The 15,709-nt window shown below is 49.9% G+C and overlaps 1 protein-coding gene across 4 annotated transcripts in view; it reads right to left on the bottom strand.

Annotated features, from left to right (window-relative positions):
• STK32B (serine/threonine kinase 32B) overlaps positions 1-15,709 on the bottom strand; it is a 362,927-nt gene that overhangs the window by 231,361 nt on the left and 115,857 nt on the right. For all 4 annotated transcript variants that reach the window (XM_084973817.1, XM_021100993.2, XM_084973816.1 and 1 more), the window contains exon 3: positions 14,872-15,023. In XM_084973817.1, coding sequence (XP_084829943.1) covers positions 14,872-15,023 — 152 coding nt within the window. The remainder of the gene's footprint in view (positions 1-14,871; positions 15,024-15,709) is intronic.

Below are 15,709 nucleotides of genomic sequence, written 5' to 3' on the forward strand. Positions count from 1 at the left end.
AGCACCATTCCGAGAGGGAAAACGAAGCATCTCAGGAGCTGATTGACAATGTAAGCACGACGAGAGGCACCAGGACCAAACCACACAGGTTACGAAAAGGTTTTCAGATGTTCAAGCGTCCACGGTCACATAGCAACCAAGATATGCTAATGACAAACACTTCATATATTCATTAAAATAGGTCCCTGCGGCACCGCTCCTGTCTACGCTTGATTAGACTTTCTACTTTTGGCAAAGATGTTGCTGTAGATGGGCCTGCCTCACTTGAGTTGTTTTTGCACAAATCCCTACCCCCGCATCCTTAATGTAAACGACATTCACCCCAAGCCCGACGTGCACCGGCCTTGTGGTTGCAAAGGACAGCCTACCACACCCCCGTCTGAACTGTAACGTCTCAGAAAGGATCTCTGTGGGGACTGAGACTCCTCTGAGCTTCACATCAAAGGCGCAGACCCTGTGACGGGCTCAGGGTTCATCTGAAATCTCATTACTGCCGGCACAGATGTCTGGGTGCGGACACAATGGAACACGGCAGAATGGTTTAGACTTGTTTTCCCTCTCACTGCACCTCGGACGAAAGTGCATGATTTGGAGGGCAAGACAGGAGGAGCCAGCTCGGTATAAATGGCCCTGCACGGCAGGGATTCTAAAGCAGCCCCCCACTGAGAACTGCCATCCCGCGGGTCTCCTGTCTCAGCAGCGTTTGGGGACAATGTGCCTTTGCTCACGCGGTCCCTCTGTCAGATGCTTGCCTCTTCCTCTTCTCTACCTCCTGAGACCCTGCCTCTTCCTCGGGACAGAGTGTGACAGTGGTACCTACGGATGTCAGGATGACACGTGGACCACGTAGCTGGATGTGCTGCGTTGCGGGAGTGGGGGCCCACTTCCACCCCTCCCTCCCCCCTGCCCCCGTCAAACTGATGACTCCCCCAGAGCGTGAAGCAGGAGGGCTTTCTTTCACTTGTCCTTCAGACCACAACTCAACACTCATTCAGAAAACCTTTTGGAGGCCCCATCGTGGCTCAGCAGAAATGAAACGGACTAGCATCCATGAGGACGCGGGTTCAATCCCTGGCCTCGCTCGGTGGGTTAAGGATCTGGCGTTGCTGTGAGCTGTGGTGTAGGCTGCAGACATGGCTCAGATCCCGAGTTGCTGTGGCTGTGGTGCAGGCCAACAGCTGCTGCTCCAATTCAACCCTTAGCCTGGGAACCTCCATATGCCACAGAGGAGTCCCTAAAAAATAAGAACAAAAAGAAAGAACCTTTACTGAACTAACGACCAATAACCCTCTGGGAAAAAAAATCAGTCTTATTGGGCATCAAAGATGTGTAGTCTAACAACTGTAAGGTACCATCTTCTTCTTCTTCTTCTTTTTTTTTTTTTTTTGACTTCTTGTCTTTTTAGGCCACACCCATGGCATATGGAGGTCCCCAGGCTAGGGGTCCAATCAGAGCTGGGGTCGCCAGCCTATACCAGGGCCACAGCAATGCCAGATCCGAGCCACATCTGCAACCTACACCACAGCTCACAGCAATACCAGATCCTTAACCCACTGAGCGAGGCCCGGGATCGAACCCAAAACCTCATGGTTCCTAGTCAGGTTCATTTCCGCTGTGCCACAACGGGAGCTCCAAGGTACTGTCTTCTTGGTGAGAGGGTGGTGAAGGAGGCATCCACAGACATTGCTTGTTACATGGCCACATGCTGACATGTGATCTCACAATACATTTCAAAACAACGTTTAGTCCAGTGTGTTGCCTTCCAGGAGTTTATATTTTGAGCCAACAATCAGGGGCGCACCGAAAGTTTTATGATAACAATAATAAGCTAACTCTGAGATTTAACCATGGTTGGGCACTTTGCCCTCATTTTATATAGATTTTATATAGATTTTACGAATGTTCTCCTTTCATTTGTGTTTCCCTAAGAGGTTTTTTTTTTTATATACATCTTTGGAATTGACTTTGAATTTTATCAGGTGTCTTTTGAAGACTCATCAAGATACCTAGATGTTTGGTTTCCTTGATCTTGAAGTAAGGTGAATTATTCATATTTATAGGGTTAATTATAGTATTAAATTTATCAACATACCTCACCCTAACCTGGAATAAATCCCACTCCGTTATGTTTCATGGTAGAACATGGGTTGGGTTTTTTTTTTTTTTTTTTTTTTTAGCAAACAATGACAATAATAGCTATACCTAAAATTCACTGCATTCTTTGTACATGTCTGTTTGGTTGTAAAATGTGTTATCCTGTGCCATCCTGGCCACTCCCTGGGATGGGCTGTTCGGCCTGAAAACCACTGGTCCACCAACCGCCGTGCTGCGTAGCAAAGTGAGACCAAGAAACTGACCAACATTGAAAGACAGTAAGGGACGCGTGGACTGACTCCTCCCGAATCTGTCACGGCCTACACTGCCCACGTTAGGTCTTCCTTTTGCTTTCTCACTTAGTACCAATACGTCGTATCTCGAATTTTTTCAAATTTGTGTCAGTAGCTTTAAGTCAGTTTTGGAGCAAACCCATAGGGTCAAAGAGGAATAGAAAAAAAAACTGGTAGAGAAAAAAGAAGAATAAGGGAGTTCCCGTCATGGTTCAGCAGTAACAAAACTGACTAGGATCCATGAGGATGTGGGTTCGATTCCCCAGCCTTGCTCAGTGAGTTAGGATCTGGCGTTGCCACAAGCTGCAGTGTAGGTCACAGACACAGCTTGGATCCAGTGCTTCTGTGGCTGTGGTGCAGGCCAGCAGCTATAGCTCTGATTCAGCCCCTAGCCTGGGAACTTCCATATGCCTCAGGGGCAGCTATAAGAAGCAAACAAAACAAAACAAAACAAAATCACAGAAAGAAAAGAAAAAAGAGTAAGAGATCTGTAAAAAAGAGTAAGAGACCCTGGCAGGGTGGTGGTACCCAGCTCACGGCAGGATACCACATCCAGCATCACTGAGGATGCGGGCTGTGCATCTCAGGTGCTACCAGTGAGATGATCCCAGGGGCCTTTGGTGTGGCCCAGAATGCCCTCACATGCAGAGCAAAGAGCCACTCATTCCAATTCCAATTGCACTTCCATCCTGACTATATCGAGGTGAAAGGCCAGGTTTAATGCAAGCCTCCCCTTGATACTGTCCTGTCAATCTCCAGTTCAAGCAATGAAGGAGCCGGTCTCAGGCCCACCACCTTGGCAGGGTGCAGTATTGAGTCAGAATGTAATGACGCTGTGTAAGTTTCAGGGCATAAATTCTTAGGGCTTTCTTCCTTTAAGACCACAAAGGAGAGTTTTTTGACTCACGGGGTAAGACCAAGCTTTCAAGAAAAGTTAACCTAAATTAAAAAGTGAGTTGATATAAAAATGTCGAGTCCATCGTGTGCAGGTGGCTCACACATGACCGTGAGGGAGCTCCGTGGGGCCTTTCCAACGTCCTTCTCCCAGACGTCGCAGCATCAACTTCTCATCTGCAAAGTGGATAATCACTTTTCAAGGTCATTTCAACTTCCTCCTTCTTCTGAAATGTGTCTGGGGAAACGCCAGGATGCTCATACAAGAAGGGGGATATGGAGAAAGGGGTGGGAGCAGCGAAGAGGCTGGAGTAAACATGAACCTGATTGAAATATATTTTATAAATGCCTCATTTCCCCCACTTCCATGTGAGCCAACAGCCTTAGACCATCTTAAAGAGCATATTGGCAAATCGAAGGCACGCGCCCTGCCAATCCAAAAGAAAATGCAATCCTGTAATGAATTATGGAGAAGATAATTAAAAGTGAAAAGCTGAAAAGGATTTCTGAGATCAAGAGGCATTTCAGTGTATGGTTCCATTGCTCAGGCACATATGCTTGCACGTGAAACTCAGCATCTCACAGGAGTAATTTATCATCCATGCAAAGCGTGTTCTCCTGTGCTAGAAGCTAGGGGTGCAGACATGAAAAGGCATGGTCCCTGCCTTCACGGACCCAGTGGCGAGGACACGGTGGCCCCCCACTTCTTCCAAACATCCCTCTTTATTCTCTTCCATCCGTTGAGAAACTACTATGTCCCAAGCCAGGGATTTTGGTTGATTGTGGACCCAATGCAACCTAACAAATGGATTAGCAAGTGCCTCCCTCTGCCGGATCCTGTTTTAGGTCCTGGACACACAGCACACGGGATAAACAGGACCCTGGCCTCAGGGAGCATATATTTATTCCGGGAAAAGTCTGTAAAGGAACAAGCAAACACGCTCCCTAACATCAGAGGCAGAGAGGAGCCGCACTTTATACATAAGAGGTGCTTTATACTTAAGAGGACAGTGTGGCAGAGAAAGCCCAGGAGCTGGACGAAGCTGATGGGTCAGGAAAATCTCCTGTGAAGAAACGGGCCGTGACCCTCTTTTAAGATGCTCAGTTGCTGGGCCGCCTTTGAGGAGGAGCCCAGGAGAGCACCAGCCACGTGCTGTCAAGACCCACAGCGGCAAGGACTTCTGCTCTGGGCAGAGGCACTCAGCCAGGATGGCTCTGGAGGATGAGGGTGTCTGATTGGAGCTGCCTTTGTAGGTTTCCTGTTGAACATGTCGACCACCCAGCAAACACATGTGGCTTCTACAGCAGCAAACTGGGTGAAATCTCTCCCTGCACACACATCAGGCAAAACGCTCCTCCAGTCGCCACCTTTTAAGATATTTCTCCTAGTTTCACACATGGCTGCTATGTGGCTGGAACTAAAAAAAAAAAAACAAAAAAACCATGTCACCCATGGAGAAGTGCTCCTGTGGGTGGGTCCGTGCAGGGCAGGGGTCCTGGGCGAGGGCGCCGATCCCCCGAGAAACCCAGGCATAAGCGGGGCTCACGGAGAAGCGAGGAGACGCCTGCGATTCCCACTGAGATCGTGCACCTGCTGGATGGCGGCCGAGGCTTCCGTGGAAGCCAGGAGGCTACGGAAGTGGTGGGAGGGCTCAGGCTTCGGAGTGAGACCATCAGGGGCTCAAATACTGACTCTGCAACTTGATGGACAGTCTGCTGATGCTGAGGGAATCGCTCCGCCTCGCCAGATCCGGGTCTTTCCATCCACAGACCGAGCTGAGGGCGCTCCCCGCATCCTCTGCTCTTACCTGGCACCGAGGGCTCATGATCTTCCGGGGGGGAGGGGCCGAGAGATGGAGAGAGGGTGAATGAAGTCCTGGCAGGCAGAGGCCAAGCCTTACAAGCCAACCCAGGGTCAGGGTCAGGTTCAGACCGGGCGCCGGGAGTCCCGGAGAGGAACGATGCTGCACGGAGTTCTCAGGAGCAGACTGGAAGGCCCTGGGGACCAGGCTACGGTGTGGCAGGAGCGTGTGATGATGTGATGGTCCCCTGGGAGGTGTGTACGGAGCCCTTTTTCCTTCGTGTGTGTGTGTGTGTGCGCGCGCGCGCGCGCGGGAAGGAGGCATAGGAAATATACAAGACGAACAAAGGACAATGTACTGTAGTCTCCAGGGTGAAGAGCGCCACAGCGAAGGAAGCAAGCAAGAGGGCTGGGGGGCTGGCGACGGCCAGGGTGGGAGGAGCTGACCATTTTAAATCAGAGAAAGCGCCAACCTCTGCAAAGGTCTGCAGGAAGGGAGGGGAGGTGTCCGGCAGGGGTCCAGAGGAAGTTATCCCAGGCAGAGGAAACATCAGTGCGAAGACCAGAGTAGAGGTGGGGTGGAGGTGAGCAGTGGGGGTGGGGGGCGCCCGGATGTTAGAAGAACATGGGAGCTGCTGCATGACTTTGAGAAACTTGAGAAACAAAGGCGCCACAGTTTCTAATTTAATTAGGCTCACTCCAGCAGGTAAATACATCCCATTAAAATGCCTCACGTTCCAATGCAATTTCTGTATCTCTTTGGGAAAAGAGGTCCACCTGGCCTTGCTGTCACTAAGCATCCCTCGTCTTTATCTGTGGTCCTTACAGGTATAACCGCATCCACTGCCTCCCACCAGCAATTCCAAGGGCACAAACTGTTCCCGGGATCTACAGGCTCTTGCCGGTACTGAAGTGTGACAATGTATCTCTCGCTGACAAAGATGGTTCCCAAAGGGCTCTCATGCACTGGTCCTCACTTGACTTCACTAGTGTGGGAAGCAGGAAGCTGTTGTTCCTGTTTTACTGATGAGGAAACCGAGGCTTTCCAAGAATACTGGCCTAGGAAGGAGAAGGAGTGTTGTGTTTGTTTTTGTTTTTTTGGTCCAATATCCAGCCACCATATTCCTTGTTTTTTTATGATTTTTTCATTATAGTTGATTTACAGCGTTCAGCCAATTTCCACTGTACAGCAAAGTGATTCAGTCTATATGTGTGTGTGTGTTTTATAGACATATATATACACATATTTCTTTTTCTCACATTATCCTCATCATGTTCACATTATCCACCATCACACGTGACCAGATATAGTTCCCTGCGCTGTACGGCAGGATCTCATTGCTTATCCATTTCAAATACAATAGTTTGCATCTATTAATCCCAGACTCCCAGTCCATTCCACTCTCTCCTCCTCTCCCTGGGCAACCACAAGTCTGTTCTCCAAGTCCATGAGTTTCTTTTCTGTGGAAAGATTCATTGGTGCCATAAATTAGATTCCAGATATAAGTGATATCATATGGTGTTTGTCTTTCTCTTTCTGACTCACTTCACTCAGTATGAGAGTCTCTAGTTCCATCCATGTTGCTGCAAATGGCATTATTTTGTTCTTTTTTATGGCTGAGTAGTATTCCATTGTGTTTATATACCCATCTTCTTAATCCTTTCATCTGTCGATGGCCATTTAGGTTGTTTCCATGTCTTGGCTATTGTGAATAGTGCTGCAATGAACATATGGATGCATGTCTTTTTCAAGGAAAGTTTTGTCTGGATGTATGCCCAAGAGTGGAATTGCTGGGTCATAGGGTCGTTCTGTATTTAGTTTTCTGAGGTTCCTCCATCCTGTTTTCCACAGTGGTTGTATACCACATTTCTTCTCTATAATTCTTCTGAAGGCACCGCTCTCATTGCCTGTTCATCTCCCAGTCTGATTATCCCTGCAGAGTCTGGCTCCCAAAGTCAGGTTCAGGAAGGGCAAAAGCTTGGGTGTTCGATCTGGGTCTACCAAGGTTGTGCTGGCTCATACTGCCTCATGAGAATAGCTCAATTTTCAGAAATTGTGTGAGGTGGTTGACATACTGTGAGTTTGAAATCAACCATGTCTTAGTCTGTTCGTGCTGCTGTAACAGAACACTACAGACTGGGAGCATTAGAAACAACAGGGATTTCTTTGTCATAGTTCTGGAGGCTAGACGTCCAAGATCAAGGTGCAGGCAGATTTGCTGTCTGGTGAGCGTCAGCCTTCTGGCTGAGCTGGTTGTCCCCTTGCTGTGTCCTCACGTGGCAGAGGGGAAGGAGGGAGGGGGCTCTGCGGGGCCTCCCCCTTCAGGAAGGTTTTACCCTCATGGTCTAATCCTCTCCCCAAGGTTCCCTACTTCCTAGTGCCATCTCCCGGGGAGGAGGGTCTTCAGCATATGAATCTTAGGAAGACACATACATTCAGTCTCTAGCTGGCCAACTTAGGAGTATTTACACCATGGAAATTGGCAGACTGCAAATCTGGGCTTGCTTTCTGACCCATGGGCAGCTGATTTGTTAAGCATTTACTGGTACATTTTTTTTTTTTGGTCTTTTTGCCATTTCTAGGGCCACTCCCATGGCATATGGAGGTTCCCAGGCTAGGGGTCGAATCGGAGCTGTAGCTGCCGGCCTACACCAGAGCCACAGTAATGCGGGATCTGAGCAGCATCTGCGACCTACACCACAGCTCACGGCAACGCCAGATCCTTAACCCACTGAGCAAGGCCAGGGATTGAACCCACAACCTCATGGTTTCTAGTCAGATTCATTAACCACTGAACCATGACGGGAACTCCTACTGGTACATTCTTGCCTCTAATCCCAATGCTGACTCTGGCCAGCGATACAATCTTGGGCAAATTATTTAACCCACCAGTCCTCAGCTTTGCCAACTGTAAACTGGGGATAATAACATCCACCTTGTTTCTGAAGATGAAAAAGGATAAGAGAGGACACGGGCCATGTACCATGAGTGACCCATAAAAGGAAGTGTCACCAAAACTTGAAGCACTGATGAGGGAGGGAAAGATTTTAATGATTCCCCAAGGACCAAGAGTTCTACTGACAGAAAAACACATGGAAAGCACGAGGAGCAGTCAGAGAAATGGTCACAAGAAGGCATCTTGCCAGGGCAAAGGGTGGGGAAGCAGAGTGCCCCAAAGGGAGTCTTGGCTTGGCCACTGACCTCGGGCAAACTCCATGCCCTTCCTGATGGATCACCAGATCCCTGCCCTTACCTAGAGGAACTGTTTGATATACTGGGGCCCAATCCCAGCCTCCCCGAGCCCTAGTTTTGCACAAGCACGACCTCTGGCTCCTCGCCCATCCCTGTCCACAGTTCAGCGCTGACCCTCTGGATGTCAGCATGCAGCTGGGACCTCCTGCAGAGCACACTCACCCCTGTAAGAAAAGCAAACCTATACCACCTAAAAATAAAGCTTGGGAAATCTAGTAAAACCCAGGAACGCACAAATCGAAGTTCCCAGTGATACTAACAAATCCTGGAAGAGCAAAGAGAAAAGGACCCCGGATGAGACAGCATCCTTCTGGTGCTCTTTACCATGGTGGTGGACACCAAAGAAGTTGATCCTAACTGGAATGGGGAAAAACCCACAAGCATTTCCCCATCTGACCCCTAGGACATGATGGTTGTGGTTAATCTCTATATTTTTAAGTTACCCAGGACCCCAAAGGACACTGACTACCTAAGAGGTAAGGAGAGAGCAGGGAAGCAGAACCGACTGATGGTTTAAGGTCTGCAAGCTCCGTAAAGATAGGGAGTGGCTGTCTCGCTCCCTGTTCCATCACCAACACCAGCACAGCATATTGTAGTTTCTTAAAAAACACTGGATGAATTAATTTATCAAACATCAGATGGTGGGAACACAGAGGTGAGAAAGCCATGGCTCCATTCCCCAAGCAGCTCACTGTTAAAGGAAGAAACAGATATACTAATAGATAAATGTGGCTGAGCTGCCTTGTACTGCAACAGAGTCCAGAAGAAAGCACTGCCAGTGGGAGCCTGAGTGGCCATCCTGGGGCTGCTGGATGGAGGAGGTGATGCCTCATCTATAAACTCCAAGAGGACAGAAGCCACATGGAGTCTCCTCCTCTCTGGACCCTTAGAGATGAAGACAGTGCCCGGTACCCACTAAAGGTCCAGTAAACATCTCCCTAATGAATGAATGCTTGTGGGAGGACGAGCAGAAGTTTGCATAGAGAGCAAAGGGGAGGCAGCATTCCAGGCAGAAGGAACAGCACATGCAAAGGCCTGGAGAGATGAAAACGGCAGCAGAATCACAGGTGCCGCTGATCCGTTAGCATGGCTGGAATCAAAACGACCAAAATGGCAGCAGGGGTGGGTGTCAGGAGGAGAGACTGACAGAGCATCAGAGGCCAGGTCATGGAGAGACAGTTATTCTGTGGGCTTTCGGGAGCCCTTGTGGATTCTCATGGAGAGGGGGGACTCAGATTTACACTGCGATAAGACTTGCCCTGTGCTATAGACTCAACATTTGTGGCCCCTGCAGAATTCGTATGTTGAAACTCCCGTCCTCCAGGTGATGGAGATAAGGCCTTTGGGAGGTCATTAGGTCATGGGGTTGGAGCCCTCCCAGTGGCATTACTGCCCTTACAGGAGGGGCAGAGCTCCCTCTCCCTCCCTCCCTCCTCTCTCTCCCTCTCCCTCCCTCCCTCCTCCCTCTCCCCCCCACTCCCAGGTAAGGGCCCATCAGGAAGACGGCCATCTCTCCACCAGGAAAGGGAAGGGTCTTCCCAGAACCTGACCATGCCCACACCCGGGTCTCAGACGGCCCAGCTGCCCAGCCTGCAGAACCGTGAGAGTTAAACAACCTCAATGTCCATCGACAGATGAATGGATTAAAAAAATGTGGTACATATACATAATGGACCACTACTCAGCCATAAACAGAATAAAATAATGCCATTTGCAGCAACACAGATGCAACTAGAGCGAAGTAAGTCAGAAAGAGAAAGGCAAATACCATATGATATCACTTAAATATGGAATCTAAAAAATGGCAGAGTTCCCGTTGTGCAGTGGAAACGAACCCAACTAGTATTCATGAAGATGCAGGTTTGACCCCCTGGCCTCTCTCAGTGGGTTAAGGATCCAGCGTTGCCATGAGCTGTGGTGTAGATTGCAGACATGGCTCAGATCCCACATTGTTGTGGCTGTAGCATAGGCAGGCACTTATAGCTCTGATTTGACCCCTAGTCTAGGAACTTCCATATGCTGCAAGCATGGCCCTAAAAATAAAAAAAAAAAAATTTAAATAAAAATTAAAAATTGCACAAATGACCCTATCTGCCCAACAGAAAGAGTCTCACAGACACAGAGAACAGACTTGGGGTTGCCAAGGGGAGGGAGCGGGATGGACGGGGAGTCTGGGGTCCGTAGATGCAAACTATTGCCTTTAGAATGGAGAAGCAATGAGGTCCTACTGTACAGCACAGGGAACTCTATCCAATCTCTTAGGATAGAACATGAAGGAAGATAATAGGAGAAAAAGAATGTATATATATGTATGCCTGGGTCCCTCTGCTGTACAGCAGAAATGAACACAGCACCGTAAATCAACTATACTCTAATAAAAATAAAAGTTAAAAAACTAAAAACACGTTTGCAAAAATAATCCATTATCTAAAAGTCAAAAAATAATGTGTGTTTAAGCCGGTCTATGGTCATCTCTTAATGGCAGCCTGAGCTGACCATGACACCACCCCGCGTGGAGAAAACCAGTGACAGCTGAGTGCTGAAATGCTCATTGGGAGGCTCAGCAATATTTAAGGCCAGAGATGATTAATTTTATGGAACCGAGGCTGCTCAGTGACTGGTAATTATTTCTAAAGGGCTCCACCCTTCATCAAAGGACCTCTCCCCAACCTCCTTCCGGGCCCCCTGCTTCAGAGAGAGCAGCTCCACCTTAAACACCTTAGATGGCTTTCCTGGTATCAAAGGTCTTAAGAAAAACTAGCCACTAACTCACGTGGTACTTTCTTGCTTTAGAGTGGCTCCTAGAGACCTCTGTCTTGACTCAGGCTTTGCTACTCACGGAAGGTTCTAGAAGCCACACTTGCTATGAGAACCGGTTAAACCCATGGCAAGTATCTGTTCTCATCCGATCCCACCAGGAAGCCACCTCCACAGTTAGTTCAGCAGCAAACTGGGCAGGGAAGGCACCTGTGCCCAACTCTAAACAGACATTTTAACAGCTAGTCTAATAAACATGGGCAGTCTGGTAAGTAGAACTGGACTTTGAAAACACAGTCTGAAAACTCAAGTGAACGATCTACTCACAACCATTTATCAGGGTAAAACCTGAACACTGAACACCCAAGGCTCCAACAGTCAGCGTGTTCTCACATCCTTGGCCGGAAGAGAAGGAGAGAAATGGTCCAGCCAGCCCGAGGCGGACATGAAGGGTTAAGTGCAAATCACATCGACGGCAGTGGGGGCTGCCCAGCGGTTTCCTTGTGCCCCAGACTGAGGGGTCCTTGTCACGTATGAGCCTATTCCATCCTTAGAGCAGCCCAATTTCCCTCTTCCCAATGAGGACACTGAGACACAGGGGGGACGTCAGATCACTCGGGACGCCTCTGTATCTGTCTGCTCCAGCTGCAATCACCAAATACCACTGCCCGGGGGGCTAAAGCAGCAGAAATACTTTCCTGCAGCGTTCTGGAGGCTGCAGACTGAGATCAGGATCTGGGCACGGCTGCGTTCGCGGGAGGGCTCGCCTCCCGGTTTTGAGACAGCCACCTTCCTGCTGTGTCCTCACACAGCAGGGACCAGCTCTCTCTCCATCATCGTCCATGGCCACCATCCTTTCAGATCAACCTGATTTAACCTGTAGAGCCACCTAAAGATTCTGTCTCCAGATGTCACATTGGGGGTTAGGGCACCAATACGTGGATTTGCATGGCTTGAGGAGGGCTGGGGAGCAAACAAAATTCAGTCGTTAGCAGCCTCTCAGCCTCCAAGAGGCAGAGCTGTCATTGGAACCTGGCAGATCAGACCTCAGAGCCTGAGTGTTAAAAATATCCCCCTCGCTCTCCCCTCCCCTCCCCTCCAGGACTCCCGCAAATGCACCAGCACCCCCTCTGGAGTGTGATTTTTTCATTCCCTTTTTCCTTTGCCCGGGTTGGCGTGAGCCCAAGAGAGCCAAACAGCTTCACTTCAGAGCAGGTGAAAACACTGCACTTGACAACTCAACCTGGGTCGTCCCGGCTGGGAGCACACATCACTCATCCTCTAGAGGCCACGTTGTCGTGAAAACTAATCAGTGCCCGGCCTTTGCCTCTGCTAGTTACAGAGCATGTCAGCCAAAGAGAAGAATGAGAAGGGGCACAGCCAGGCTTTCCAAGGCTGCGATAATTCACCCTCCGTGTAATGAGATGAAAAGCTGACGTACAATTAATTTAAAGCAGTGGTGTCCTTATGAACCCGACAAGCAATTGCACACTGCGCTCCCTCCTAGGGGGGTGACAGAGGCAGCCAAACAGAAGGCCAGCTCTGTGCAAGGAGGGAGGGGGTGTGGCAGGCCAAGCAGGGAAGGGTTGGACCGCCTTACAGCAGTGGTGGTGCCAGAGTTGTGAGTCTGGGCCCTGAGGCCAGACAGCCTGGGTTCAAGTCCCGCCTCCTCTGCTTACTAGGGGGATGACTCAGTTACCCAGTCTGCCAAATGGGGATGATATTAGCATGATAGTAGGAAACTAAGAGGCCATCAGGAGGGTTGAGAGAAGTTAGAGAAGACACTTATCCAGTACGCAGTAAACATCAGTGGTCCCTTCCCTACGAGAACCGGAAACCCTGGGGGCGCAGTGAATAGTCTTGAGTTTGAATCGCAATTCCATCGATTCAGGCCCAGTCATGATCTGCTTTGAGCCCTGCTTTCCTTCCCCGAGAAAAGGGGCCCAAAGCCCTCATCTGCAGGGGATGTTATGTTATGAAGACTCCAGCACAAGGATATAATATCAGCGGAGCAGATGCCAAGCACACGGCAGGCACGGTCACCACTGTTTTCTAGAAACAGCTCCCCATCTTCCTCTGCAGATTCCCGAGGTGCAGGTGGGACCAACCTCGTGGCCCCTCCCCCGCAGCTTTAGGAAGGGGGACGTGGCCAGGTCAATCACAGCCGGGATGAATGGGCAGCCAACAGCATTCAAAACACCGAGGGGTTTGCTTCTCCCAAACAACTCAAGTGTTTGGATGGTTACCTGGAGACAAGACCATCTGTACCTGTTACTCAGACCTTAGAGTGTGACTCTGGAGAAGCAGGCTTTTCCCCAGAGAAATGCCTAATCCCAGGCATCTGCCAGGCGTACCTTAATATTCCCAAGCAGGACAATCAATGTTCCTCCCTATTCCATCATCCACTGTTGAGAGTGCACCTGAGCATGAAGGGCAATGAATTCACCTGGTCATATGAGGAATTCAGGCCAAGCTAGACCTTCCCATTGAGAAACATGCTCTTTTTTTTTTTTTTTTTTTTTTTTTGTCTTTTTGCTATTTCTTGGGCCGCTCCCACGGCATATGGAGGTTCCCAGGCTAGGGGTCCAATCGGAGCTGTAGCCACCGGCCTACGCCAGAGCCACAGCAACGCAGGATCCGAGCCGTGTCTGCAACCTACATCACAGCTCACGGCAACGCCGGATCGTTAACCCACTGAGCAAGGGCAGGGACCGAACCTGCAATCTCATGGTTCCTAGTCGGATTCGTTAACCACTGCGCCACGACGGGAACTCCCGAAACATGCTCTTAAGATCAAAGATCCATCAACCGAGATACAGAGTGAAATCATCAGAATTTGCTTCCTCGAAGAGCCTGGCCTCGCCTCTTCAGTGAAATCCAGCTCAGGATTCATTCCGTGCCCCCAACATATCAGAAATTTTATTAGACTCCAAGAAACCTGCCTTGCTTCCAAGGAGCAAGTGATTTCCTAGTAAAGACAGAGACATAGACCAATGATTGGGTTCAAGGAAGTGCAGGCTGTGTTGGGTCAAGCACGGGTCCAGGGGGAGACGTGAGGGGCGTTCCCCAGGCCTGCAGGGCGGCACAGGCTTCCGGACTCAGTACCTCGAAAGCTGAACCAAAGGAATTACAGCATTTGGTTAGAGACAGCTGGGAAAAGGGGATGGAAGTTTCAGGAAGACGTGATATCATGTGCAAGGCACAGAGGCAGGGAAACGACCAGCAAGGCAGCCCATCTAGGACACAAATTAAAGCGGGGATACTAGCCAGGGGTGGGATGGAGAGCAAGGTCTAGAAAGTGCATCCCAGTGTGCCTTGTGGGTCAGATTCAGAACCTGGAAGGTAGCACGTCCACCCTGGGCAGCCGTCCCGAGGGGGGAAAAACATCAGCTCCCAGAAGTCCTTCTTGCCATCAGCACTGGGGTGTGATTTTCTACCATGTGAAATTCCCCTAGAAAGAGTCTATTCAGCATTCTATTCCAACATTCCACATGTGTTCTCAGACCTACAAAAACCCTCACGTCTGCATCTATTTCAATTCCGACTCACCGGGTTAGAGAACCGAATTAAAACTAAGCACATGCTTAAAGAGTTCATCAGAAAAGCTACTCTACCCAATACTCCTCAGAAAGCGTACTCGACTAAACAGCTTTGACCTATGTGAATCCAGAGAATTCCATTTCTTTCTCGGTGCAAGGCAGAAGTCCTTCTGCAGAGCCGCAATTGCCTTTGGCTCCCTAACAAGGACTTCACAGGAAAACCCGGATGGAGCCACTCACCACAAATTCACCAGGAAGGGATGCTCCAGCCCCTGCATGATCTGGAGTTCCCGGAAGACGTTCCGTACTTCGTCCCTCTCGATGCACTTCTGCTTGTTCATGTACTTCATAGCGTACATCTTCTTAGTGTCTCGCTTCTGCACGATGCAGACCTGAGGGACAGCCAAAGAGAGAACGTTCAGGTCTACATTTCCGAGGGACAAAAAGGGGCCAGCCCCTCACAGCATCCGACTCCTGGTTCAAGTCTCGGTTCTGCCATCTTGGGAGTGGAGCAGCTCTGGTTCAGGATTCACCTGTTTATCAGACGCGTACACCGGGCGCTGTCCATGCGCTAAGTGCTGAAAAGAGAGCTGCAGAAACAGGAGCGGGGAAGAGGCAGCCCGGCCCCCTAGGAGGTCACAGCTCAAATGCACCAGTGACTACCAGGCTGAGAGACATAGGTCCATGCCCACCGCCCACCAAGGCCCTGGCTCTCCCCATTTCCAGGGATGCCTCCACCTGCCCGCCCTGCTTCTCTTGGCCCAGACTCTGTGTGTAGAGCCCACTTTGCTGAGACAGACTGGCCATGCCAGAGTTAAGGCCCACAGAAGCCAAATCTGACTCACACTGGCAGTCAGGGCGTCTACACACCAGCCCTCCTGCCCAAGCAGTGGCCAAGTCTGAGAACATCAGGGCTCCCAGAGTTTGAGAGTTTGCCCCCGGGGCTAACAGGCTTGATGACACACCCTTACCGCCAGCCTCCTGCCTTCTGTTCCCTGACTCACTTCCCTGGCCACCCCCTGCACTGGCTTCCTCTCTCCAGGGCCCCTGGAGTCAGCTCCCGGGGAAACTGAAATTA

Source organism: Sus scrofa, chromosome 8 (genome assembly GCF_054392235.1).
Source record: "Sus scrofa isolate SSC_HxYL_T2T_F1_AM1 chromosome 8, Sscrofa_HxYL_maternal_Yorkshire_Landrace_v2.0, whole genome shotgun sequence".
NCBI lineage: Eukaryota > Metazoa > Chordata > Mammalia > Artiodactyla > Suidae > Sus > Sus scrofa.